The sequence below is a fragment of the Anomaloglossus baeobatrachus genome, chromosome 1 (assembly GCF_048569485.1).
Source record: "Anomaloglossus baeobatrachus isolate aAnoBae1 chromosome 1, aAnoBae1.hap1, whole genome shotgun sequence".
NCBI classification, from domain to species: domain Eukaryota; kingdom Metazoa; phylum Chordata; class Amphibia; order Anura; family Aromobatidae; genus Anomaloglossus; species Anomaloglossus baeobatrachus.
In genome coordinates, this window is record NC_134353.1 from 793420930 (window position 1) to 793447107 (window position 26178).

The 26178-nt window shown below is 43.1% G+C and overlaps 1 protein-coding gene across 1 annotated transcript in view; it reads right to left on the minus strand.

Annotated features, from left to right (window-relative positions):
- The window catches only part of LVRN (laeverin), a 237581-nt gene that overhangs the window by 39756 nt on the left and 171647 nt on the right, over positions 1-26178 (minus strand). The window contains exons 14-18 of the mRNA XM_075341890.1: positions 23717-23864; positions 15040-15134; positions 9989-10099; positions 5319-5492; positions 436-567 (exon numbers count right to left, since the gene is read on the minus strand). Of these exons, the coding sequence (XP_075198005.1) occupies positions 436-567; positions 5319-5492; positions 9989-10099; positions 15040-15134; positions 23717-23864 (660 nt within the window). The remainder of the gene's footprint in view (positions 1-435; positions 568-5318; positions 5493-9988; positions 10100-15039; positions 15135-23716; positions 23865-26178) is intronic.

The window sequence follows — 26178 nt, forward strand, 5'->3', positions numbered from 1 at the left end:
ATCTACATAGGAAATATGAAAGTAATAGTGTTTTTTATTACTTTCATATTACATAATTTTACAGCGCTCCTCGCCTCAGAGATGCGTAACAGCAAATATTTTTTTACAAAAAAAAACACTGGCAGCCAAGGAAGTGAATGCGAGGCCTGGGAGCAGTGTACAGCCATGGTAAGTAGAGCGTGCTTGCTCCCATTCCCCTATCCCTTCCACCACCATTTTTAATCTCCGGATTCTGTTCCCCATAGACTTATATGGGAATCGGATTCCGGACCAGATCCGTATTTTTTAAAAGAGAGCAGGGACCTGCCGACCCTGGTTATCTGCGAGTCCGCCCATGTCTAGTGGCCAGTATAAGAACAGAGTAAGGATGCCTGCTAAAAGTAATATACCTAAGGCAAAACAGCAATTTGAATGCAAAACACTATGAATACTCACATGTCATTTAATCTATTCCAGTTTTCTTTCAAAAAGTCCCAAGCTATGTGTCTTCCTATGTCAGTCTTCAGCATATGCAACAAGACATTCAGCAGATCATGAGAATCACTGTTCATGCTATCCTTTAAGTACCTGTCAAGACATTAAGTGCAATGAGTAAAACATAACAAATGTAGAATTCAACAAGTTTTCTGTTTTACTTGAAAAATGTAAGTTTGTGAGGATTAATTAAGTTATGACCAATGTCCTCTCTAAGTAGGCACATACAGTATATACATTGTAGAAGTGGTGCTACCTTATTTGCAGTACCAAGTCCAGTTGCCTTACCTGTAATCTGTTGCTGCCAGACAAGAGCCTTGCCAACCAGCGGTTACCTGACTCCTCCTTTAATTAAGGAGACCAGCTAATGAAAATGAGAACTACGTATGCTGAGAGGTTAGCAGGGCTGCAATCTGACCACCAAAGATCACACACAGCGACATTGGACCAGGTCCTACGAATTGATTCAGGCCTTCTCTAATTGTCAAGTTTCTCTTTGCTACATCTGTGTTACTATGAGGCAGAAAAAAAAATCAATGATTCGGCAATCTTTAACTTGTCATCTAAAACAGCAGAAGCCACAGTAAAGGGCCCGTTACACGCTACAATTTATCGGGAGATATGTTGCCGGGGTCACGGATTCCGTGACGCACATCCGGCATCGTTTGCAACGTCGTTGCGTGTGACACCTATGAGCGACTCTGAACAATCGCAAATAGGATGAAAATCGTGGATCGTTGACGTCTTTCATTTTTAAAAAATTGTTCGTTTTGGGGAAGCAGCCGACATATTGCTCCATTTGACACCCTGCCAACATCAAATAACATTCAAACGACCGCCTGGGTCCAACAATATATCGTTGATCGCTGATGCATCTGTTTTGAGATCGTTACGTGTGATAGCAAATAAACGACCTATAAGCGATACCGGCAAATCGTAAATACAATCTGGGCGTGTCACGTTGTTACGGTTGCTGTGGCACTGGAGACTATGTTCGGATTTCTTGCTACTGCACATGTGCGAGCGCTGGAGACTAAGTCCTATCTTGGTTCCTGCATAGGAGTAGACGCTCTGTGCATGTCCCTTGCGGCACATATTCTATCTAGGTGAGCGTTATCGGTAGGGTAACGCTCTTGTACCTTGCAGCTTATGCTGTGGTCCGTATCCTCGCACCTTAGTGGAGCGGACATAGGCAGGTGCTTGCTGCACATGGTCTGACTGGGCCTTGTGGTTCTACTCTGAGGTGAGCGCTATCGGTAGGGTAGCACTCCTGTACCTTTCAACCGTACTGTTGTCCGTGTCCTCGCACCTTAGTGGAGCGGACATAGGTAGGTTAGGTGGTCGTTGCCTTCTAGGGTAACGCTCCACTACGCTGCCTCCTGCAGCAGTCCGTATCCTTGCACACTAGGGGAGCGGTCATAGGCAGGAGTTTCAAGCTAGCAGCCTTGCTGCTGTCCGTATCCTTGCACCACAAGTGGGGCGGACATAGGTAGGTCCCATATTGCACACACTACACCTAGTCTCTGTGACTGTTAACTGAGACAGGTGCTTTCACGCTCACAGACTGTGAGACTTCTACGCACTTTTATGTTGTATTCCTCACTCTTTTGCATTTCCACTCCTGTTATTCTAATAAGGTAGTCGCTGTGACTTAAACAGTATACGCCGCTATTGGTCTTGGTGACACTGTGACGCAACAGTGTCAGTACCGCTTTGGTGGTACAGGTTTCCCCTATCCTCTGCCATACTCAGCAGCAGAGCTCTGCACGGTGGACCCTGACTGTCGGATAGCCTTCAATTCCCTTATTATCCGACAGCCCCCGTAACACACGTCGCACATGCGATCATCAGAAAACTTGTTGCGTGTAACGGGCCCTTAAGTCACAAAGGTTTGCTAGATTATGGATTCATAAGTATCAAGTTAATGTTTGGCTCATTCATGCAAGAATAACATCTGCTTTCCATTCTGTATTGTTTTTTGCCAGAAAGTATGAAAAGACATCAGAAAGTGATATGTATGCCAAAGGAAAGGGAATTTGTTTTTCCATCAGGCTTTTCACCTAAAATTAATATCTTAAAGGAGTTTTCCACTACTCCAACAACCCCTTCTCAATCCCTATGTAAAATAATAACAATCCATTCCAGCCGTGTCCACATTGGCTCTCACATGACATAACAATCCCTACTGCCATTCAGCGCTGGCTTCACTCTCCCCTTCAGACAAATCAAGAACCCAGAGAAAGTGAGAGCTGCAGCTGTTCTCTCACTCTAATTACATCTGTAGGAGAGAACAGAGAAGCCACCGCTGATTGGCCACAGGGATCAGGTAACATAACAATGTCATGTGAGTCCCGGGAGAGCCAGTGTCTACACCGCTGAAACGGTGCCAGCACCAGAGGTGAGTATAAGTGGTATTATTTTACTTGGACAAAGCATAGGTATTAAGAAGGGGTTGTCCCAGTAGTGGACAACTCCTTTAAATGCTACAAGCACAATTCAATTCCAAAACAACTACTGTCAGATTTTTTTAATCAGGATATTTCAAAGTGGATTGATATCACTAAAAAAGACTATACTTACAGATACAAGGGCAGGCTATAATACCATTGCACAACTGAATGCAGACAAACCAATGGGAAGGATTCACATGTGAAAACTACTGTTGAGTTGTTGTGGCAACAGCACCTTTATACTTTTAAAATCATCTTCAAATTAAAGGGGCTGTCCCCTACATTTCATTATTGTTAAAATTGGCTCATCGTGGTAGGAAAATAAGAAACACATGCTCACGTTCAGTAGTCCTTAACATGTTGTCTGATGGTTTTCTGACTATTTATGGGGGCTTGAACAAAACATGACTGTTGCAGTCAATCATTGGTCACCTGATGCCCTCTGCTAGAAGAGAAAGCCAGGTGAAAGGTGGGTAACACATTATGTGTCACGCTGGGGACTCACACGTCTGGCAAGCCCTGCCCTACTCACTACGGTCTGCTCCTCCCAATCTCAGGTCATCTTGCGAGCTGACCCTTGCAACACATCTAGTTCTGCTACATCCTTCTGTTGCTGGATAGTCTTCACCTGGCTTTAGTGAGACGTGGCCAGACTGTGCAAGAGTTTAACCAGTTGTCTCCTGTGAGTGTTGCTTCTCTGGCCTATTCCCTGACAGTAGTGCATATATTATGTAGTTGCTCCCTCCACATCTTGTCTGAACTTAGATTCAAGTCAGTCAGTGTCTTGTGCTCTGTCTGTGTTTCTGTTTTGTCTCTTCTGTTATCAACCCAGCTTGTCTACACATTTATCTTGATCTTTCCTGACTTCGGCTTTATTTATTGAACCTGTGTTGCCTGCCCCGACGTTGGACTTCCTGACCACATCCCTGTCTTCTCCCTTTGTGCCTCGTATTCCTCCCCTGACATGTTACTCAGCTGCTGCAGGCCTGGGGGCTGCCCTAGAGTGGCACTTGGTGACTACCCTAATGGCCCAAGCCTATCCTTACCATCAGTGGCTCTAGTGTCGACAGGGTAGTCACTTAGTTACACCCTCCAAGGTAAGCCGGCCAGTAGCACAGTGTGTCCACACCCACTGTCATCACAGTATGGAGTGCAGTGGAGCAAGACCAGTCTGGATGGTAAGTATGTAAGGTTTTCTTATGTTTCCAACACAATGAGCCCATCTCTATAATAATAAAATGTAGTGGATGACACCGTTAAAGACTACGATATTACATTACTATGTAAGATATACTGTTATCTGTACGCCATTACTGCTGCCTTCTTACCGATACAACAGCCATGGTTCCCTGGTGTAACTCAAACCCTGTTTAAGGATGGCCACCTCCCATTGATGTTCACTATGTGATTTGTTATAATAATTCCAAGCAAACTCCCATTCCTTTTCAACCTCTTCTGCAATGCCATAGCAATAAACTGAACCTCTAATAGACTGTGTGCCTATAGTTGGGACCCAGCCATTCTCTGCCCTTATTCAGATTGATGTCTGTTCTGACACATGGTAAAGTTTGAATACTAGAAAGTGTTAGGTACTGTCCCGATGTGGGTACACCTTGTGGGATGGCTTTTTTGATCAAAAATAGTGTTTACTAAGTACCCTATGTTTACTTATATGCACTATGCTTTTATTTAGTTACAGTAGTGTATATGTTCATATTAATCTTATTTTGGGTTTTCTTTGTCTTATGGTTAGTGTGAACATGTTCTAATAACATGCATGTGTAACCAACTCATTCTCCGGCTAATTTTTTGGGTTTTTCTCTAGTGTCTTATACTCAGTACAAATAGGGTGTGGCCCCCTTTTCCAGTGAGCTGAGCATTTCATCCATTGCATCCCATGGCTGTGTGCCTATTGTTGGGACCCAGTCACAATCTGCCCTTATTCAAATTGAGGTCTGTTCTGACACATGGTAAGGTTTGAATACCAGAGAGTGTTAGGTACTGTCCCGACTGGGTACACCTTGTCGCGGTGGGATGGCTTTACACTTTTTTGATCAAAAATAGTGTTTACTAAGTACCCTATGCTTATTTATATGCTTTATGGTTTTATTTAGTTACAATAAGGTATATGTTCATATTCTTATTTTGGGTTTTCTTTATCTCATGGCCAGTGTGTACATGCACTTATAAAATACATGTGTACCAATTCACGCTTCGGCTCATTTTCTGCTTTTTTTCTGGATAGTAAGTATGTAGGGTTTTCTTATGTTTCTAATGCAATGAGCCCATCTCTATAATAATAAAATGTAGTGGATGACACCGTTAAAGACTACAATATTACATTACTATGTAAGATATACTGTCATCTGTGTGCCATTACTCTTGCCTTCTTACCGATACAATAGCCATGGTTCCCTGGTGCAACTCAAACCCTGTTTAAGGGTGGCCAGCTCCCATTGATGTTCACTATCTGATTTGTTATAATAATTCCAAGCAAACTCCCATTCCTTTTCACCCCCTTCCGCAATGCCATAGCAATAAACTGAACCTCTAATAGACTGTGGTATTCTGTAAAAGAGGAACATAAACATACATTACAAAAAAAAATACATGTAAGTAAATAGTTTTCTATAGTACTATTAAGATATGGTCATTTGAACAGACAACCTTTCTTGCCCAAGTATGATGGCCATACAGTCATGGGTGTGCCCTGCTCGGGAAAGCCCTCTGGCGAGTAGGCACCAAAAGGTCACAACGCCTTATTATGCACAGGTTTGCATCTCGTATATAAATGTAACTGCTTTCTTTTGGTGCTGTGGGGGTAAAAGACTCTTTCCCGTCTGGTTATCCTTTGTAGCATTGATCTCGGGTGCAGCTCCTTGTGATCACTCCCCTTTGGTATGAAAGATCACTCATCATCATCTGATGCCACTTATAGAATCTTCATTTCTAAGCTGCCCACTTTGAAAGGAGCCAGTCTCTTGAAGAAGCTGAGGTGTCATGACAATTGCAACCATGGTACTTAGCTGCATTGGAGGAGTTTGGAGGATTTTCCTTATTGTGTATATTTTAGCTCTGTCTGTTGTCCTTCCCTTGTGTTGTACTATTGTAGTGGTGAGACTAGAGCTCTTGCTGGCCTTCTCATTAGCCAGGGTGAATTCAGAGCAAGGCAGAGCCTAGGAACGTGATCGGTAATGACTCGTATACAGATGTTAGGGAGTGCAAGGAACAGCATCAGGTGAGTGGAGGAGGTGACCCAACTCTCCTCAGTGACATAGCCAACCATTATATCATATTTCCGGTGTACCTTGTGTGTTGTGGCACTCGCCGGGGCTTTCCCTTGTACCTGGCAGAACCCTGATAGCCACTGCATTCTGCATTACACGTACACGTTAGATTTGTGCCTTATTCCCACATCATTTTTGGTCTGTGTTTAATGAGTATTTTCAAGACAAAAATAGAAGTAGCTCTAAAAAAAGATGGAAATCTTATAATTATAATTCTTTTTCTCTATAAAGTTCACTACTGATTTTGTCTGCGCTTTTTTTGGACCAAACCCCAGAATACACGTGTATTTTTTGCACCATTTTTAATGTAAGAAAAGTGCTGCAAAAACACTGAACACTGATGGAATTGACAATGCCATCTTGGCAAAAACACAGCAGGGCTTAAAATATGCATCTGCATGAGATTTCAGAAACCTCATTGATTATGCTGGTATTGTAAGACACTGGATATTTAAAGCACCAAATATACTTCATAATAAAGGCAGGAAAAATGTGACGTATGAATATATCCTTACTGACCAAATCACTGACCAAAAAACTGGCATGTAGATAAAGCATTAAATCTGTTGAATCTGCTGATGTCGGCAGGACTGGTGAACCAGCTAATATATATAAAATAGTTTCCTGTTGTTCATTTGGCATGTGTGGGGAGAAAAAAGAGAAATGTTTAATTCTCAAGGAAGACAAGTCACCCACCAAAGATGTCTCAAAGGAGCTCAATTCCCTCTCCCCATTGTAAATAATTGCACATCTTGAGGCCACGGTTTATGGTATCCGAATGCCATAATAAGACATAAGGAAGGGGTGCTGAGATCAGAGAACCCTGTAATGACCAGCGTTATATATTTTCACACACGTTGATCATGGTTTTTTATTCTGATGTGCTGCGATTTTATAGTCCATCTAAAGCGCTGATGTCCGAATAATGAACATGTTTTCTCAGATCAGAGAAACTATTGCCTATTTGGCATTCTCTTTCTATTTACGTAATATGGGGTATGACACTTAGAACTGCTTTGTGTTAGGCTTCATGCATATTTTATAAAGCACTATACTATAGAGAGGTAGGTGACCTTCTGCCCCTATTCAGTTCTCTCCTGAGTGCCTAAGGAACAGAGCTGCCCTAGAAGTTACTCCATTGAGAAGTCACTGAGTGCTTCTGTACGCAATCATCGAGACATTGGAGGACAGGAAAGGGTCCATGCACTGTAGAGGGATCCTTTCATCTGATTCTCACTGACTGAGTAGAATGAATCACACACTGCCTGTGGTAATGCAGCAATGTATGTTTACTCTAAAGCCCGCTTTACACGCTGCAATGTATTTTACAATGTGTCGGCGGGGTCACGTCGTAAGTGACGCACATGCGGCATCGTAAGGTACATTGCGGTGTGTGACAGGTACGTGCGATTTCGATTGAATGGTAAAACGTTTATCGCACGCACGTCGTTCATTTCTCTAGAATTGAACGTCAGATTGTTCATCGTACCCGGGGTAGCACACATCGCAGTGTGTAACACCACGAGAACGATGAACAGATCTTACCTGCGTCCTGCGGCACCCGGCCAGCAATGCGGAAGGAAGGAGGTGGGCAAGATGTTTACGTCCCGCTCAGCTCCGCCCCTCCGCTTCTATTGGCCGGCTGCCGCGTGACATCGCTGTGACGCCGAACGTCCCTCCCACTCCAGGAAGTGGACGTTCACCGCCCACAGCGAGGTCGTATGGACGGGTAAGTACGTGTGACGGGGTTAATCGTTTGTGCAGCACATTCAACAAATTGAACGTGCCGCACATACAATGGGAGCGGTTACGATCGCATACGATATCGTATGCTGGTTGGTAAAGTGCAAAGCAGGCTTTAGAGTGAACCTGTCAGGTGCAATATGCACCCAGAACCATGAGCAGATCTGGGCGCATATTTCTAATCCCTGCCTAGCCGTCTCAGCATTCTAAAGATCGTTTAATATGCTAATGAGCACAGGGCGTGCTAACAAGCTATTCCATGCCCACTGCTCAGCGTCATCATCAGCAGTGACGTGCGTACCTGTGTCCTTTGCACCGCCTCAGAATGCCAGGCTTAGGGTCAGTGCGCATAATCAGAAGTCCCCGACACTTCCGGTCATGCGCAATATGCCAATTTGAAGCTGTGATGCGTACACCAAGCTTCATAGTACTCACGACCGGAAGTCCGGGGATCATGCGCACTGAGCCGAAATCCAGCCTCGGGCATCAGCTGAAATGAGAGCGACCATACCTCTGACTCTGCGCATTCATTAGAATGTTAGCATGCCCACAGGGGAGTGCTTACATGCTAAGGGGGCTGACTAGCTAAGGGAACTAACGCACTTGCAACTAGTAACTGGCCTCATTAGCATATAATAAAGGATCTTTAGAAATACTTTTTCTAAAGATTTCTTTATCTATGCTACTAGATACAGAGACGGTTAGGCAGGGATTAGAAATATGTACCCAGAACTGCTCATGGTACTGGTGCATATTGCACCTGACAGGTTCCCTTTAAACTCTGGAGCATTTCATAAAAAATATGCTTTAAAAACCAGACAAGAGTTATGCACCTTGGATTGAAGCGATGCAGGTTCTTGATGGCTTCTCCCTGCCCTGCTCCCCGAAACAGACAGGTATCACCTTATATACACAGTAAATCAAAAAAGTCCGTGGAGCCTCTGTTAGGAGTCCCAACACAGAAACCAGCCAGATATCCCTCCGGGAAGGACCCAGCCAAGGAGTGGCTCTTTTTAGGAGACCACCATAGCCACCATATTAAGTGGCCCTTTAAGTCAATATCCAACTTTTTGACAAGTTTAAAAATATGACAAGGGAAATACCAAGGCCAGGTATCCATCCACAGACAGCTGTTTCGGGGTATTGCCCCTCATCAGTGTGGAGTAGGATTCTGGCGAGGTGGGAGCAATGCCTAGTAGACCAACAAGACAAAACAATCACTGATCTCGGGGAGACCAGCCAGAGAAAACACTGCCGGCAGCAGAACTGCTCATGGTACTGGTGTATAGTGCACCTGACAGGTTCCCTTTAAACTCTGGAGCGTTTCATAAAAAATATGCTTTAAAAGCCTGACAAGAGTTATGCACCTTGGATTGAAGCGATGCAGGTTCTAGATGGCTTCTCCCTGCCCTGCTCCCCGAAACAGACAGGTATCTCCTTATACACACAGTGAGAGACCTGTTTGGTGTAAGGGTGTGGGGCAGGTAGAAGCTGCTCTCGGGGAACTAGCCATGGACTACTCATCTGAGACACATAGTCCCGGGCTAAAGCTTTACTTTCTCTGAAACTGCAGCATTTCAGAGTAAAACAAGCTACAGCCAGTATTTGCTTTATGCAGCACACAGTTTGGGCAGTAAGAATTAGCTGACAAGTTCCCTTTAAGGGTCGGTGCCCACAATCAGGATTAGTAGCGTTTTGGATGTTGTGTATTTTCACTGTTTCCAAACCACTGCATTGTACATTACAATCAAAGTGGATGGGATTTATAGAAATCTCCCGCTCTTTTTAACAATGCGTACACTGACTTGTGCTACGGGTTTCCTATTCTCAGCATGTCAATTTCATATGTTTAGACACTTGAGTCTCCTGCCTTGGAGAACGCAGTGAAAATCCATTGCGTAAAGAACACCACATAACGCTGATCGTGGGCAAGTACCCTAATGGGTGTTCTGTGCCTAAGGAAACCTTACTATGACCATATGTATGGTGCATCCACCAGGATTGTACAACATGTGAACACGGTATGTAACTTACTCATTAGTGGAAGTGTTAGCCATCCATTTTGCATAGAGTTCACTTGCCAGATCTAGACAATTTTTTAATCCAAGAAAACAGGCAGTCTTGAAAATCTCATCTATTCCTGTACTTAAGAAAAAATAAAAGAGCGATCAAAAAAAGTAAGAAAGTGACAGTTTAAGGCTATGTTCACACAAAGGTTTTTTGCTGTGTTTTTTTTCTGCAGTAAAACTGTAGCAAAACCCATCTCTTGCCAGGAAATAACCTGCGGTTTTAGTGTGGTTCTTTTGGTGTTTTTGGCTAAATGTTTGCACTTACTCATTGGTTTCTATAGGTGAAAAGCCGCGGCAAAACCGCTGAAAGAATTGACCTGCTGTTTCTTTCAAAAACGCAGTAAAAACCAAGCAGGCTGACATTTTAGCCGGGAAAAAAAAGCGTTTGTGTAATAAAAACCATGCTTTTTATTAGCATGGTTTGCATAAAACCAATGGAAAAACGCCCTGTGTGAACATAGCCTAATTAGTAGAAGACAAAGCGGCACAGCTCTATATGTTGTGTAGTGACTGAAAATGGCACTGCAAGCTTTCTCTCATGCAAATTGTCTTTGTCTTTCATGGCAAGTATAATCTGTTACTTAAATCTAGACTAGACATAAAAATCCTATAATCAAATGATCTATAAAAGTCAGTCCATTAGTTATTGCACATACTGATTGGGAGGTTTGCATGCTGATTTTTATTATCTTTTAGTTATCGCAGGTTTCTATTTACTTAACGTCCATATCTGTCGCTTTTAGAGATGAGCGAATCTTTTGAAATTCATAAACATTGATCCCTTTTTCCCCCCCAAATATTCGATTTGCGGTGAATACATTTGATTGTATCTCAAAACTGGAAAGCTTGTAATTGCTCGGAAAATACTTGTGGAGGAAAGGAGAGAGAGAACCATGCTGATCATAAGAGCTAACCCTCTACAAAATAAAAAGAGAGAAAGAGGACCCCATTGACCATAAGCATTAGAGCATTAACTGTACAGGAGAGAGAAAGTGATGACCCTGCTGACCATAAGAGCTTACACCTACAGGGAGGAAGGGTGGACACCACAAACCATAGGCTCCTATCGATGGATAAAATTGTCTACAGTAGCCAAGGGGTATAAGAACTGCTCATCTTATGGAATTGTTTAACCCACAACTAAAGGGGGCTTTACACGCAACGACATCGGTAACAAGATGTCATTGGGGTCACGGAATTCCTGACGCACATCCGGCCTCGTTAGCCACGTTGTTGCGTGTGAAACGCACGAACGACCGCTAATTATCAAAATTATTCACCATATAGTTGATCGTTGACATGTTCTAATCCCAAATATCGTTGCTGTTGCAGGACGCAGGTTGTTCGTCATTCCTGCGGCAGCACACATCGGTATGTGTGACACCGCAGGAACAAGGAACAACATTGTACCTGCGGCCGCCGGCAGGGAAAGAGGTGGGTGGGATGTTACGGCCTTTCATCTCCGCCCCTCCGCTTCTATTGGACGGCCGCTTAGTGACGCCGCACGAACTGCCCCCTTAGAAAGAAAGCGGTTCGCTAGGCAGGTAAGTCCGTGTGACGGGTCCTAGCGATGTTGTGCGCCATGGGGAGCAATTTGCCCGTGACGGACAACCGACGGGGGGCGGGTGCTTTCATCAGCGACATCGCTAGCGTTTCACTGCGTGTAAAGCAGCCTTAAGGTATCAAGGAGTACTAGCTTCTGCAGTACCATCAGGTTAGTAGATCTCGCCGTGTGGCATGTGCAATAGGAAGATAGGAGTAATAGTCCACTATGCGGTTGTTATATTTAACCCCTTTTCGACATAGGACGTATATATATGTTCTAGGTCACCTCCCTCCTGTTAATGCAGGCCCGTATTATTCCCTGCACATGTCTGCTGATCTGATCAGCAGACATGTGCAGCTAACAGAACCTGCGTCTGTTAACCCCTTAGATCGTGCTGTCAAACTGTGAAGTGCTCTGAAGTGGATCGCACTGTTCCCTGCCGTCATCAGCGGCCCCGTGACCCCGATGGGTTTGTCATGACAGCATGGGGTCAGCTGATGACTCCTGTCATTGTCATGACTCACTTCCTGTGAATGTCGTAGAGCGCCAGCAATCACAGGAAATCAGCACTTCTGTTATTCAGAGGGTTGCTCAAGTAGATGCTCTGAACAGTAGAAGTGATTGGACAGTGCAGGTATAAAGTCCCCTAATGGACTAGTTAAATGTAATAAGTTTTAAAAAAAAGTTTTCAAATATATGAAAAAATAAAAAAACAACTAAAAGTTCAAATCACCCCTCTTTTGCCCCATTGAAAATAAAACAATAATAATAAAAAAACAACACATTTGGTATCGCCGCATTCATAAATAAATGATTTATCAAAATATAAAATCAGTTAATCTGATCAGTAAACGGCATAGCGAGAAAAATAATCAAAATACCAGAGGTATACTTTTTGGTGGCCGCAACATTGCATGAAAACGCAACAACAGCCGATCAAAACATCACATCTACTCAAAAATGGTTTGATTAAAATTGTCAACTCAAGACACAAAAAATAAGCCGTCACTGAGTCCCAGATCCCCAAAAATGAGAACACTATGGGTCTTGGAAAATGGAATTTTTTATTTTTTTTTGCAAATTTCAGATTTTTTTTTTCACTACTTAGATAAAAGTAAAACTAAACATGTTTGGTATCTACAAACATGTACTGACCTGGAGAATCATACTGCCAGGTCATTTTTACCAAATAGTGAACATGGTAAATGGAAAAAAAAACAAACAAAAAAAGAATTGTGCATTTGCACTTTTTTTTTTTGTAATTTCACCGCACTTGGTATTTGTTTCCTATTTTCCAGTACAACATGGCAGAATGAATAGTGGCATCCAGAAGTACAAGTCATCCCACAAAATACAAGCACTCATATGGCTATATTGACAGAGATAAAAAAAAGTTATGGATCTTGGAAGAAGGGGAGGAAACAATGAAAACGAAAAATGGAAAATCACCAGGTGGTAAAGGGGTTAAGAAATCCAGAGGACTTGGCACAGGATTTGACCAACTGGCTTTTTCTATACACATTTGGAAGCTGAAACAACTTCTTCATCAGAACTACAATATACATGTTTCGAAGTTGAACCAAAATCTTCATCAGGAGAACCATAATATTGTAATTCTTGATGACCTCGGTTCAACCTCGAAAGCATAGAGAATAAACCGCATGATCAAATCCTATGCCATGTCCTCTGAATTTCTGGAATCTAACATCAGCAGCACACAGTGACGTAACTGAGTTCAATGGGCCCCGATGCAAAGTTTGGACCTGGGGCCCCCCTCGGGTTACAGGATAATTACACTGACACTTGGCTCTTTCCCTCAGCACCCATCTTTCCCACATTCCGATATCCCGATGATATATTATAATGCATCTCATAGGCCTCCGTACATTATAATACACTCCCCATAGTTCTCCATACATTACAATCCACTCCCAATACTTCTCCATACATTATAATACACTCCTCATAGTTCTCCATACATTATAATATACTGCGCATAGTCCCCCATATATTATAATACACTCCCCATAGTTCTCCATACATTATAATACACTCCCCATAGTTCTCCATACATTATAATACACTCCTCATAGTTCTCCATACATTGTAATACACTCTCCATAGTTCTCCATACATTATAATACACTCCCCATAGTCCTCCATATATTATAATACACTGCTCATAGTCTTCCATACATTATAATACACTCACCGTAGTTCTCCATACATTATAATACACTCCCCATAGTTCTCCATACATTGTAATACACTCCCCATAGTTCTCCATACATTATAATACACTCCCCATAGTTCTCCATACATTGTAATACACTCCCCATAGTTCTCCATACATTATAATACACTCCCCATAGTCCTCCATATATTATAATACACTGCTCATAGTCTTCCATACATTATAATACACTCCCCATAGTTCTCAATGAATTATAATACATTCCCCTTAGTCCCCCATGTATTATAATACACCCCCATATAGTAGTATGTATCCTCATGTAGTATACAGCTCTCATATCATTTAATGGATAGCCCTCTGGCCACCGTGATTAAATACATACTCACTTCTCCTCATTCCCCTGCTGCTCCGGTCTCCTCAGCACGTCCACGGTTTTGCTGCTCTGCTCATCTCAACATAGTGCACAGTGGTGACATCATCGCACTCCACTATGCTGAGCTGTCAGAGGCAAAGCACAGACAGACACAGCAGGAAAATGATGAAAGAGGAAGCATGCCACTGCATCTCTCATTATTGCTTTGAATTGATACAATTGAGAGTGCGATCCGCGGCAGGGGGGCCCGCTGGGGGGCCTGATGCCAGTGCTGACACCAGGCACTCCTGAGTCACAGTCTCCACAGCGTTCGTGTGACCTACAGCTATTGCCGATGCGCAACTGGCTGTGGTCCTCGGGCCCCCTGAACCCCTAGGCCTGGTCGCAATGGCTATACTACTCCTATCCTCCTACTACTTGTTCTACGCTCTAAGGAAAGAGAAACACTTACTAAGTGACTTTGGAGATGGAAAACAACTCTGTCGTTCACACTGTTATCTACTGGGAACCACTGATTTGTAATGGCTCAGCTAATGACTACCACTGTCAAGGTAGGACAATCCACTAGATGCCATAGCTGTAGGACATTATGGGGAGGCCTGAGTGGCCACACAACTTGCTGTTGGCCCACTTTCTGATGCTTCAGCAGGGTGAGAAATATGCCAGGCAATATTTTTGGGAAGGAATCTTAAAATAATCGAAGTGAGATCAAACCGCAAATTTAAGGACATTTGACTAAAACACAACCCTCCGTGGACCGATCCGCTCATCTTTTGTCAGTTTACCCTTGTTCTGCCTAGCATGCTGACATTAAATTCTGTGAATTCGGCTGAGGTTTACAAACTACACAATGGCAGAGGCGGCCTCTAATAAGGAAGTGTATTAATATTGCAAAGTACTTACTGAACAAATATGTCATCAGCAGTTTCATCAAAATTTCTTTGAAGGATAGTTCCATAGTGTTGAAATATTGGGTTTATTCTTTTCAAAACATATTTCTATGTAAAAATAATATGTGTAAATCTTTGCTATTTCTTGACACATATGGTAAATGAAAGTGCACAATAAAAACAGTATAATATCATGTCAATGGTTTATCATGAGTTAGACATTGTAAGCGCAAAGCTTAAAGACCCCCTTACACATAAGACTCAACAAATGATGTCAGGAGCGAGAAGGATAGGAACATTAGACTTTCATTCACCGAGAATGGTGTGCCAGTGTCTGGTAGCGACTCTATCATAGGGAACACAGGACTGGCGAGATTAGCCTTTCTGTTTTTGATGGAATTGGGAGGTGGCCAATTGCATGGGCACAATCTGCTGGGCACAAACAATCTACTCCCTGTTTGGATTAACTTTCAAAGCCTTTTTTAATGCAAATAAAAACAAAATTACAAATAGTATATTACATCACAATAAATATCATCCCAAACCCATCGGAACCAAGCACACTGTAAGACAGGAAAAGAAAAAGATACAACTAGGAGAAATGGGCTCAACTAATGCCAGCGTCACACGGTACGATATATTGGGCGATATGTCGTCGGGGTCACGTCGTTAGTGAGGCACATCCGGCATCGTCAGAGATATTGTACCGTGTAACACCTCCAAACAACTATGAATGAGCAAAAATAGTCACCTTATCGTTGCTCGTTGACACGTTCATTTTCAAAATGTCGGTCCTCCTTCTGTGCTCCGGTTGTTCATCGTTCCCGAGGCAGCACACGTTGCTCCGTGTGACACCCCGGGAACGACGACCACTGCTTACCTGCGTCCTGCCGGCAATGTGGAAGGAAGGAGGTGGGCGGGATGTTACGTCCCGCTCATCTCCGCCCCTCCGCTTCTATTGACCGGCAGCTGTGTGACGTCGCTGTGACACCGAAAGTTCCTCCCCCTTCAGGAAGAGGATGTTCGCTGCCCACAGCGACGTCGCCCGGGAGGTAAGTGCGTGTGACGGGGGTTAACGACTTTGTGCTCCACGGGCAACAAATTGCCCGTGACGCACAAACGACGGGGGCGGGTACGATCGCTCGTGCGCTTGCACGATAGATCATCCCGTGTGACGCCGGCATAATAAAACTAGCCCACGTGTACATTTTCACTTTTGAAGAATTACACAATCTCTTTGCAGCTTTGTCACACTGATAAACAAGGCTATGCCAGCAATTAAGAAACTGCTTACAAAAGACACGTTACCATTGATGGAAGAGCTCCTGTTAGGTAGAAGAACACTAAATCCCCGTGTATCACCGATCTTGTAAGAACGTTTGCAAGGAAGTCATTCACAGCAATGGAACTTTCAAGAACAGCGATACACCTGGGACTTTAGTGTTCGGCTGCCTAACAGGAGCTGGCACTTGGTGATATGTCTTTTTTTAAGCACAGTTTCTTTATTGCTCGCGATATCGATCTTACACTGAGCTTTATATGGCTGATATTGCTGATTTTGTTTTGCACTGAGCTTTATTGTCCTTTTCAAAGGAATTCACAAGTTTTTATTTCCCACCAGGGATCATGGATCGTTACAGTTATATATTTGCTGTCTGCATGGAATTACTTTAAGTATTTGATAGAGCTCCTTTTGTCATGAATTTTTTTGTGTGCTTTTGTGATTTGCTCCCTATCTTCATATGTTATTTCTATTTAGGATAGAGAACATACATAAATTGCATTTTTAAGTTATTTTATATCTTGCCTGTGTTTTCTTGCATCATAATACATTAAAAAATATCTTCATTCAAAATATGTTATTCAGTCTAATTTAAATATACAGTCCAACCAGAAGTCATATATAGTTGAAACCAGAAGTTTGCATCCACTATCCAAAAAGACACATCTGCATGTTTTTCTCACTATTTGACATGAAATCAGAATAAACCTTTCCCGTTTTAGGTCAATTAGGAAAATTACAAAAATTATTTATATTTGCCCAATGCCAGAATAATGAGAGCGAGAGAGAGAGAATGGTTTAAGGTATTTTTATTACTTTCTGCAAAGTCAAAAGTTTACATACACTAAAGGGGGCTTTACACGGTAGCGCTATCACTAGCAATTTGTAGCGATAGCGACCGTGTAAGTACCCGCCCCCGTCGCGCATGCGATTGTTTGTGATCGCTGCCGTAGCGAACATTATCGCTACGCAGCGTCACACATACTTACCTGGTCGGCGGCGTCGCTGTGACTGCCGAACAATCCCTCCTTCAAGAGGGGGGGACGTTCGGCATCACAGCGACGTCACCGCAACGTCACACAGCGGCCGGCCAATCAAAGTGGAGGGGCGGAGCCGAGCGTGATGTAAACATCCCGCCCCCCTCTTCCTTCCGCATTGGGGCCGGCGGCAGGTAAGGAGACGTTCCTCGCTCATGCTGTGTCACACATAGCGATGTGTGCTGCCGCATGAGCGATGAACCACAACGCTAAACAACCCTTACCGATTTTTGAGTTTGGGACGACCTCTCCATGGTGAACGATTTTCACCATTTTTGAGGTCGCCTAAGGTCGCTGGTAAGTGTTACACGCTGCGATATTGTTAATGACGCCGGATGTGCGTCACTAACAATGTGACCCCGACGATCAAACATTAACGATATCGTAGCATGTAAAGCCCCCTTAAGAGTAATAGACCTTTAAACAATATGGGACAGACCATATGAGGATGTCATGTCTTTGGAAGCTCCTGATAGGTTTATTGGCAACATCTGAGTTGATTAGAGACACACCTGTGGATGTATTTTAATGCACACCTGAAACACACTGTTTCTTTGTGTAGCATTTTGAGAAAATCAAAAGAAATCAGCAAAGATGTCAGGAAGAGAATTGTGGACTTGCACAAATCTGGTTCATCCTTGGATGCAATTTCCAAATACCTAAAGGTGCCTTGCTCATCTATACAAACAATTATACGCAAGTGCAAACAAGATGGGAATATTCAGCCATCATACCTCTCAGGAAGGAGACTGGTTCTATGTACCAGAGATGAACATGCTTTGGTCAGATATGTGTATATCAACTCAAGAACAAACGCAAAAGACCTTGTGAAGATGCTGGTGAAAGCTGGTAAGATTGTGTCATTATCCACAGTGAAACAAGTACTGTATCAATATGGGCAGAAAGGCCACTCTGCCAGGAAGATGCCATTACTCCAAAAAAAACATAAAAAGCCAGATTAATGTTTGCAAATGCACACAGGAACAAAGACTTTAATTTTTGTAGACATATCCTGTGGTCTGATGAAACTAAAATTCAACTGTTTGGCTATAAGGACCATCGTCACATTTGGAGGAAAACGAGAAAAGCTTTGAAGCCTAAGAACACCATCCCAACTGTGAAACACGGGGGCAAAAGCATTGTGAGGTTGTTTTGCTGCAGGAGGGACTGGTGCACTTCACAAAATAAATGGCATCATGAGGAAAGAAGATTATGTGGCAGTACTGAAGCAAAATCTCAAGACATAAGCCAGGAACTTAAATCTTGGGAGGAAATGAGTCTTCCAAATGGACAATGACCTGAAGCATAAACTGGTGACAAAGTGGCTTAGGGATAACAAACTCAATGTTTTGGAGTGGCCATCACGAACCCGAATCTCAATCCTTTTGAAAATGTATGGGCAAAGCTGAAAAGGCCAGTGCGAGAAAGGCAAAAATTTCTACCAACTATTGTCAGAAGCTTGTGTAAGGATATGCAAAATGTTTGACCCAAGTCATACAATTTAAAGGCAATGGTAACAAATACTAATGAAATGCAGGAAAACTTGACTTTGCAGAGAGTAATAAAAATGCCTTAAAACACTCTCTCTCTCATTATTCTGGCATTTGGCAAATATAAATAATTTTGATAATCCTAATTGACCTAAAATGGGAAAGATGTTTTTTGATTTCATGTTGTCAGATAGTGGAAAAACAAGTGTCTTTTTAGATAGTGTACGTAAACTTCTGGTTTCAACTGTACAAAATGCATTCCACTTAGGTGCATACTGCAACCTTAGATTTATATATATATTGCGTTTTTTTCTGCGGAAATGCTGCGTTTTGAACTGCAGCGTAACTGCATGCGTTCAGCTTCCCCAGCAAAGTCTATGAGAAAGCCGAAAAATCAATGCCCACGCTGCGTTTGTAAACGCAGCGTTTTGGATGCCCAAAATTGCTGCGGAAAAAAAAGCAGCATGTCACTTCTTTTGTGCGTTGTAGCTGCGTTCTCCACCCATTGAAATCAATGATGTGGGTCAGAACGCAACCAAAATGCACTTGGACTGCATTTTTGTTGCGTTCTGCATGCTTTTTTGACAAACAAAACGCAGGTCTTTTCAGTCTCTGTCAATGTCGGTCAATTTCTGTCTGTGGATGTCGGTGAATCTCCCTCTGTCTGTCGGTCGGTCTCTTTCTCTGTCAGTTAGTCGCTCTGTCTGTCTCTCTCTCTGTCGATCGGTCAGTCTCTCCCCCTCTCTCATACTCACTGATCCCCGATCACCAGCGCGGCACTGCACGGCGTTCACACTGCTCTGGCGGCTTTTCTTCTTTTGAAAATGCCGGCCGCTCATTATTCAATCTCGTATTCCCTGCTTTCCCCGCCCACCGGTACCTATGATTGGTTGCAGTCAGACACGCCCCCATGCTGAGTGACAGCTGTCTCACTGCAACCAATCACAGCCGCAGGTGGGCGGGTCTGTATCGTGTAGTAAAATAAATAAATAAATAATTAAAAAAAACGACGTGCGGTCCCCCCAATTTTGATACCAGCCAAGATAAAGCCACACGGCTGAAGGCTGGTATTCTCAGGATCGGGAGCACCACGTTATGGAGAGCCCCCCAGCCTAACAATATCAGCTAGGAGCCACCCAGAATTGTCGCATCCATTAGATGCGACAGTCCCGGGACTTTACCGGTGGCAATCGGGGTAATAAGAGGTTAATGGCAGCAGCTCATAGCTGCCACTAAGTCCTAGGTTAATCATGACAGGCGTCTCCCCGAGATACCTTCCATAATTAACCTGTAAGTGAAAGTAAATAAACACATACACCCGAAAAAATCTTTTATTTGGAATAAAAGACAAAAAAACACCCTCTTTCACCACTTTATTAAAATCCCCAAATACCCCTCCAGGTCCGCCGTAATTCAGAGGTCCCGCGACGCATCCAGCTCTGCTACATGAAGCTGAGTAGAACACCGCCACTCCTGTGAGCTCCACGCAGCAACTGAAGTGAATCGCGCTGTCAGCGGGGACGTCACTGAGGTAATGCCAGTGTGTGTGCGGTGATGATGAGGGCTGTAGTGTCGGGATGTGTGCGTTGATGTAGGCGGTAATGGGGATGTGTGCGGGATGTCGGCGGTAATGTCGGGATGTGTGTGGGGATGTCGGCAGTAATGTCGGGATGTAGGCGATAATGTCGGGATGTGTGCGGGGATGTCGGCGGTAATGTCGGGATGTAGGCGGTAGTGTCAGGATGTGTGCGGTGATGTCGGCGGTAATGGGGTGTGTGTGGTGATGTCGGTGGTAATGTCAGGGTGTGTGCGGTGATGTCGGCGGTAATGGGGTGTGTGCGGTGATGTCGGTGGTAATATCGGGATGTGTGAGGTGATGTAAGCGGTAATGTCGGGATGTGTGCGGTGATGTCGGTGGTAATGTCGGGGTGTGTGCGCTGATGGCGGTAATGTCGGGATGTGTGCGGTGATGTAAGCGGTAATGTCGGGATGTGTGCGGTGAAGATGATAATCAGGATGCCACACACAGATAGCGCCGCGGTATGACAATGAAGTCGGGTGAAGTTCACTCAAGTTCATTCTCATCGCCCGACTCTGTCTGTGTCTGCTGTCAGCCGGCATGTAGCAGAGCTGAATTGCTGGGGGAACGCACTGTCAAAAATGCATCCAAAACGTATGCAAAACGCATTGAAAAAGCATCCAAAATACATGTGGATGCATTTTATTTTATAAACGCAGTGTCCAGTCTGCCAGAGGGTGCGTTCTTTTCCGCACTGCAGAGAAAGCAACGTGCACACATAGCCTTACTCTACCTTCCTCATATACATGTTCCAAGCATGAAACAGCTTTGACACACCGAATTTGACTCGCTACGACAGTTGCTCAGATTTTGAAACAATAAAAATTGTTATGCTGAAAGGGAATCATAGCCCCAAATCCTATTAACCTGCAGATATGTGGTTAATTTGCAGGTTAATAGGGCTCCAAAGCTGCCTGTTCACTGCACAGAAACCCCAGTTATTTGGGAGAAATTAACTTTATTCCACTCGGCAGCCTTCAGCTTTCAGTCATAAGGGCACGTCCAGTGCAGCTTCAGTCATCGCTCAGTAAATGGTGAGTGGCAGCTGTAACTACGCCCCTGACACTGACTGACAGCTCAGCAGTGCATCAGTACAGTACAGTACAGGGCATGGTTACAGAATGGTTACAACCACCGCTCACTATGCATTGAGTGGTGACTAACGTCGCACAGCCGCACTCTGAAAGACAAAGGCAATGGAGAGGAATAAAGGTAAGTTCCTCCCAGTAGCTGGGCTTTCGGGCCGGTGGCCAGACAGCTTTGGAACACTATGCAGATTAAGCCCAAATAGGGTTTTGGGACAAGACAGGTTCCCTTTAAGTTTGTAGTTTTGTGTATGATCCTATTTTTCTAATTGTTTTCTTACTAGACACATCTTGTTTGTGTAAACTAAGCAGTATGTGTACTTTTATGTAGACCACTAAAAGGCATATCATGTGAAAAGGTGTCATTGCACAAAAACACTCCTGAGTTATATGAAACTGATAATGTATATGGAAAATAGCAAAGGAAAAGTTAGTTTTATAATGTATGATGCAAATAATATAGTAGTTAAGTAATGCTATTTAAACTTACAAAAGAGGTAATATTCATGCTAGGGCTTATTTTCTGGGTAGGTCTTATTTTCATGGAAACAGGGTATTATATATACGGTACTTGATAAGCACAAAATATACAAAACACTAAAACACCTTTCTCAATTAGGGGCCCAAAACTCAGTAATGCATTAGGTTAACAAATATAAATGTAAAAATATTAGTATATATAGAAATATACAGTGGTACCTTGGTTAACGAGAACAATCCGTTCTGGGAGTGTGCTTGTTAACCAAGTTACTCGTTCAGCAAAGCAAGATTTCCCATAGGAAATCATTGCAATGCAGACAATTCGTTCTACAACTTGTTAAATGTCCAATCCTGGTCCCCTATTGTGTCATTCCACACATGCACAAACACATACAAACACGTATAAAAACATACAAACTCACACAAGCACGCACATGCACATACTGTATTATGCTCACCTTACCTTCCGTTCCATCGCCGGTCTCCTGGGACTTGCTGTTCACCAGTACGAGCTGTGTATCGGGTAACCATGATGACGAGGGAGGAACTTCCGCACCGAGAGCACTGACGTCAAAGGCGCCAAAGTCAAAGTCAGCGCGCTGCCTTTGAGTAGCGGTGACAGGGGAACTTCCTGGCTCGTCGCGCAGCCTGCCGATACACAGCCTATACCGGCGAACTATAGGACCCAGGAGGCCAGCGATGGAACGGAAGGTACACATATTATGCTCACCTTACCTTCCGTTCCATCGCCGGCCTCCTGGGTCCTGTAGTTCGCCATGAGGATTCCTCCCTCGTCGCGATGCACCGGCGAACTACAACAACCATGAGGCCGGCGATGGAAGGTAAGGTGAGCATAATACTGTATGTGTGTGCGTGCGTGTGTGTTTGTGTGTGTTTTGTGCGTGCTTGTGTGTGTTTGTGTGGACTGCAAGAGCGGGTCAGAGCGCGGTGGATGTACGGAACTGGAAGTGTGTGCGGTGAGTATTTTGCTCATACAGCAAAGCTTTCTCGTAAACTGAGTTACAAATTTACAGAAAGCTTTGCTTGTTAAGCAAAATTCTCGTTAAGTGGGTTACTCGTTAAGCGAGGTTCCACTGTATAAAAATTAAGTATAAATTAAATTAAAAGTGTTCATATTAAAAGGAACTCTCAGCTCTCCGATTTTCACTCTTAGTAAATACTTCCATTCCCTATAATATGATATTTCTGGAAAATGTCTGATTAGTACTTGCGCCATTCCTTTGTTATTCCTCTTCGAATAAACTGACAACTGGATGTTGCCAATTAATTTGTCATCAGGGTGTGCCCTCAGTGTGAGTACTGTGGCAGATTGTGTAGGGTTATAGCGCATTGAGATTGGTGACCCCCTGTTATCATGCATTTCCAGGAGAAACAACAGAGAAATTGCTAATTTTTTAAATTAAGCAAAATCATGATTGTTCTTTGTAGATAAATACGAGTATACATTGATACAGATATGACAATGGAAATGATTAGGTTTTTCAACATTGGTCTTCAAGCTTTGAAATGCACAAATGCAGTATGTGCCAAATGAACGCGCGTTTTGCACTGTGGCACGATAATGCTTCCTCTACAATACGAAGTTATTACGTGACAAAGCTATGCAAATAGCATAAGAGTAAGATTATCATTCATTAGTGTGAAATCAACTTACTACATCTGTAATATTACACAATTATACTTGCACTGATGAGTAGGGTAAAGAATAATTAATACCTTTATTAGTGGAAAGGAATGATATGTAACCAGTGACTTTTTATAGCTATTTAAGTATTTCAGCACTCTGTACCACACCAGGATTTCTGTTTCTTTTTCCAGATATCTTGTTAAATTGAGAGTTGTTTCATATTCCATGTAACCAGCACTAGAAATAAAAACAACACCAGGCCAATTAGAGCATAGCCAAAATGACAAGTAATAAAATATGCAACTAATGCGCTTGGATCTAGAATTTTCAGTTACTAAATATATTTACCCAGACATACAATTTTAGTCTTCTGGAGAATTATATATCTATCTTATTTACACAAAAAAGTAGCTAAAAGGGGTATAAACGCGATATAGTGTCTGAGGGGACCCAAAACCCCAAGAACACATTCATTTAAATGATAAGTGAGCTTTGGAGGCACCTATAGATTTTAAATTGGGGCCCAAGAGTGTCAATTTTGACTCTGTATTTTGACAATGCACTGCAGCAATTATGCCTTTTTTTATGGAAATTAAAGATGTTTTCAAGAAATGTTATAAAATGGCCCTGTCACATAATTCCAACGTAGCTTGTTGTAGACATGTCAGGACAGGCTGGAATCTGAATCAACAGCTCCCAAGTCCTGTATGTCAACTGACAAGAGCTGTATCGAAACACATTCCTGAACGAGTGGAGGAGACGTGTGTGACAGAAGAAAAAAAAAAATCTCAGCTCAATGATTACAAAGGATTTTTTTTATCCAGCCTCACTCCTCTATGCCCAGTTAGCCGAGGAGAAGATATAATTCTTGTGTGACTCACGTCTGCATGGCTCAGGGAGGTATGTGTGCTTTTAACACAGCTCCTGACAGTTGACACACAGGTCTTGGAAGCTGTGTTAATTCAGACTGGAGCCTCCCCTTTTATTACATACTTGGAGAATCTCTTTAAATAACAGTCGTAAGAAAGTAATTGGTCAGCAGTTATCATACTAGATCCCTCATTATAATAATCATTTGGCTCCACCAGATGCCTTTGTGCATACACAGTGGACAAGAATACACAGCAACTTTTGTTTTGGTCAAAAAGTTCTGTTTCACAACTTAACAAAATAAATTTCCAACAATATATATCATAAAATAATTTAGTATCTAAAACTTCACAATTCTTTTTTTCATAGGGTTATATTCCACTCATACACCTTATATAACAAAAGGATTGCTTAGAGTTGGGCGGGCTTTGCATGTTGCGACATCGCAAGCTGATGCTGCGATGTCGCACGCGATAGTCCCCGCCCCCGTCGCAGCAGCGATATCTTGTGATTCCTGGCGTAGCGAACATTATCGCTACGCCAGCTTCACATGCACTCACCTGTCCTGCGATGTCGCTCTGGCCGGCGTCCCGCCTCCTTCCTAAGGGGGCGGGTCGTACAACGTCACAGCGACGTCACACGGCAGGCGGCCAATCAAAGCGGGGCGGAGATGAGCAGGATGTAAACATCCCGCCCACCTTCTTCCTTCCGTAGAGCCGCCGGCGGCAGGTAAGGAGATGTTCCTCGCTTCTGCGGCTTTACACACAGCAATGTGTGCTGCCGCAGGAATGAGGAACAACATCGTACCTGTCGCGGCAGCGTAATTTTGAAAAAGTCGGAGCCTACACCGATGATACGATAACGACGCTTTTGCGCTCGTTAATCGTATCATCTAGGATTTACACACTACGATGTCGAAAGTGACGCCTGATGTGCGTCACTTTCGATTTGACCCCACCGACATCGCACGTGCTGCAACGTGCAAAGCTGCCCTTAGGCCTCTTACCTCTAATTTCAACCTATTTGTGCTATCCGTAGTTTTTTTGGAATGCATAGCACAAGGACAGATTTTAGTTCATGGGTCATTTAATATGTAAAAAACGAGACATGTCCAAGTTTAATCCAATATCCAGACCAAAAACCCATTTGGTCAGTGGAAAAAACAAACAGCATTCAGATGCCACAAGTTTTGGATCCATAAGCCATCTGTTTTCAGTAACTATTTGCTAGGAGAAGCTTGAAAAACCTCCATCATTAATTTTTGATATATTAAAAACTGATAAATCACTGATGGTAAAAACGGCCGCATAGCTGAAAATTGGTTGTATTTTTTTGTTCTTTTTGCATATGAGAAGAAAAAACTGACGTGTGAATTAATCCTTAGGGCTTATTTATTTACACATTGGTATGTGGTCAGTATTTTGCATCAGTATTTGTATGCCAAAACCAGGAGTGGAACTTAAAGAAAAACTATTATTGAAATACTAGAAGGTGGCCCGATTCTACGCATCGGGTATTCTAGAATTTACGTATTGTATAGTTCATGTATGATTTTTGTTATATGTATATATAGATGTTGTTGTGTGTAGTTACCAAGTGTTTGTATAGGGCGCTGTACATGTTCTGGGCGTTGTCTGGGTGTGGCGGGGGGTGAGAGCGGTGTTGTATGTGTGTTGTGTGT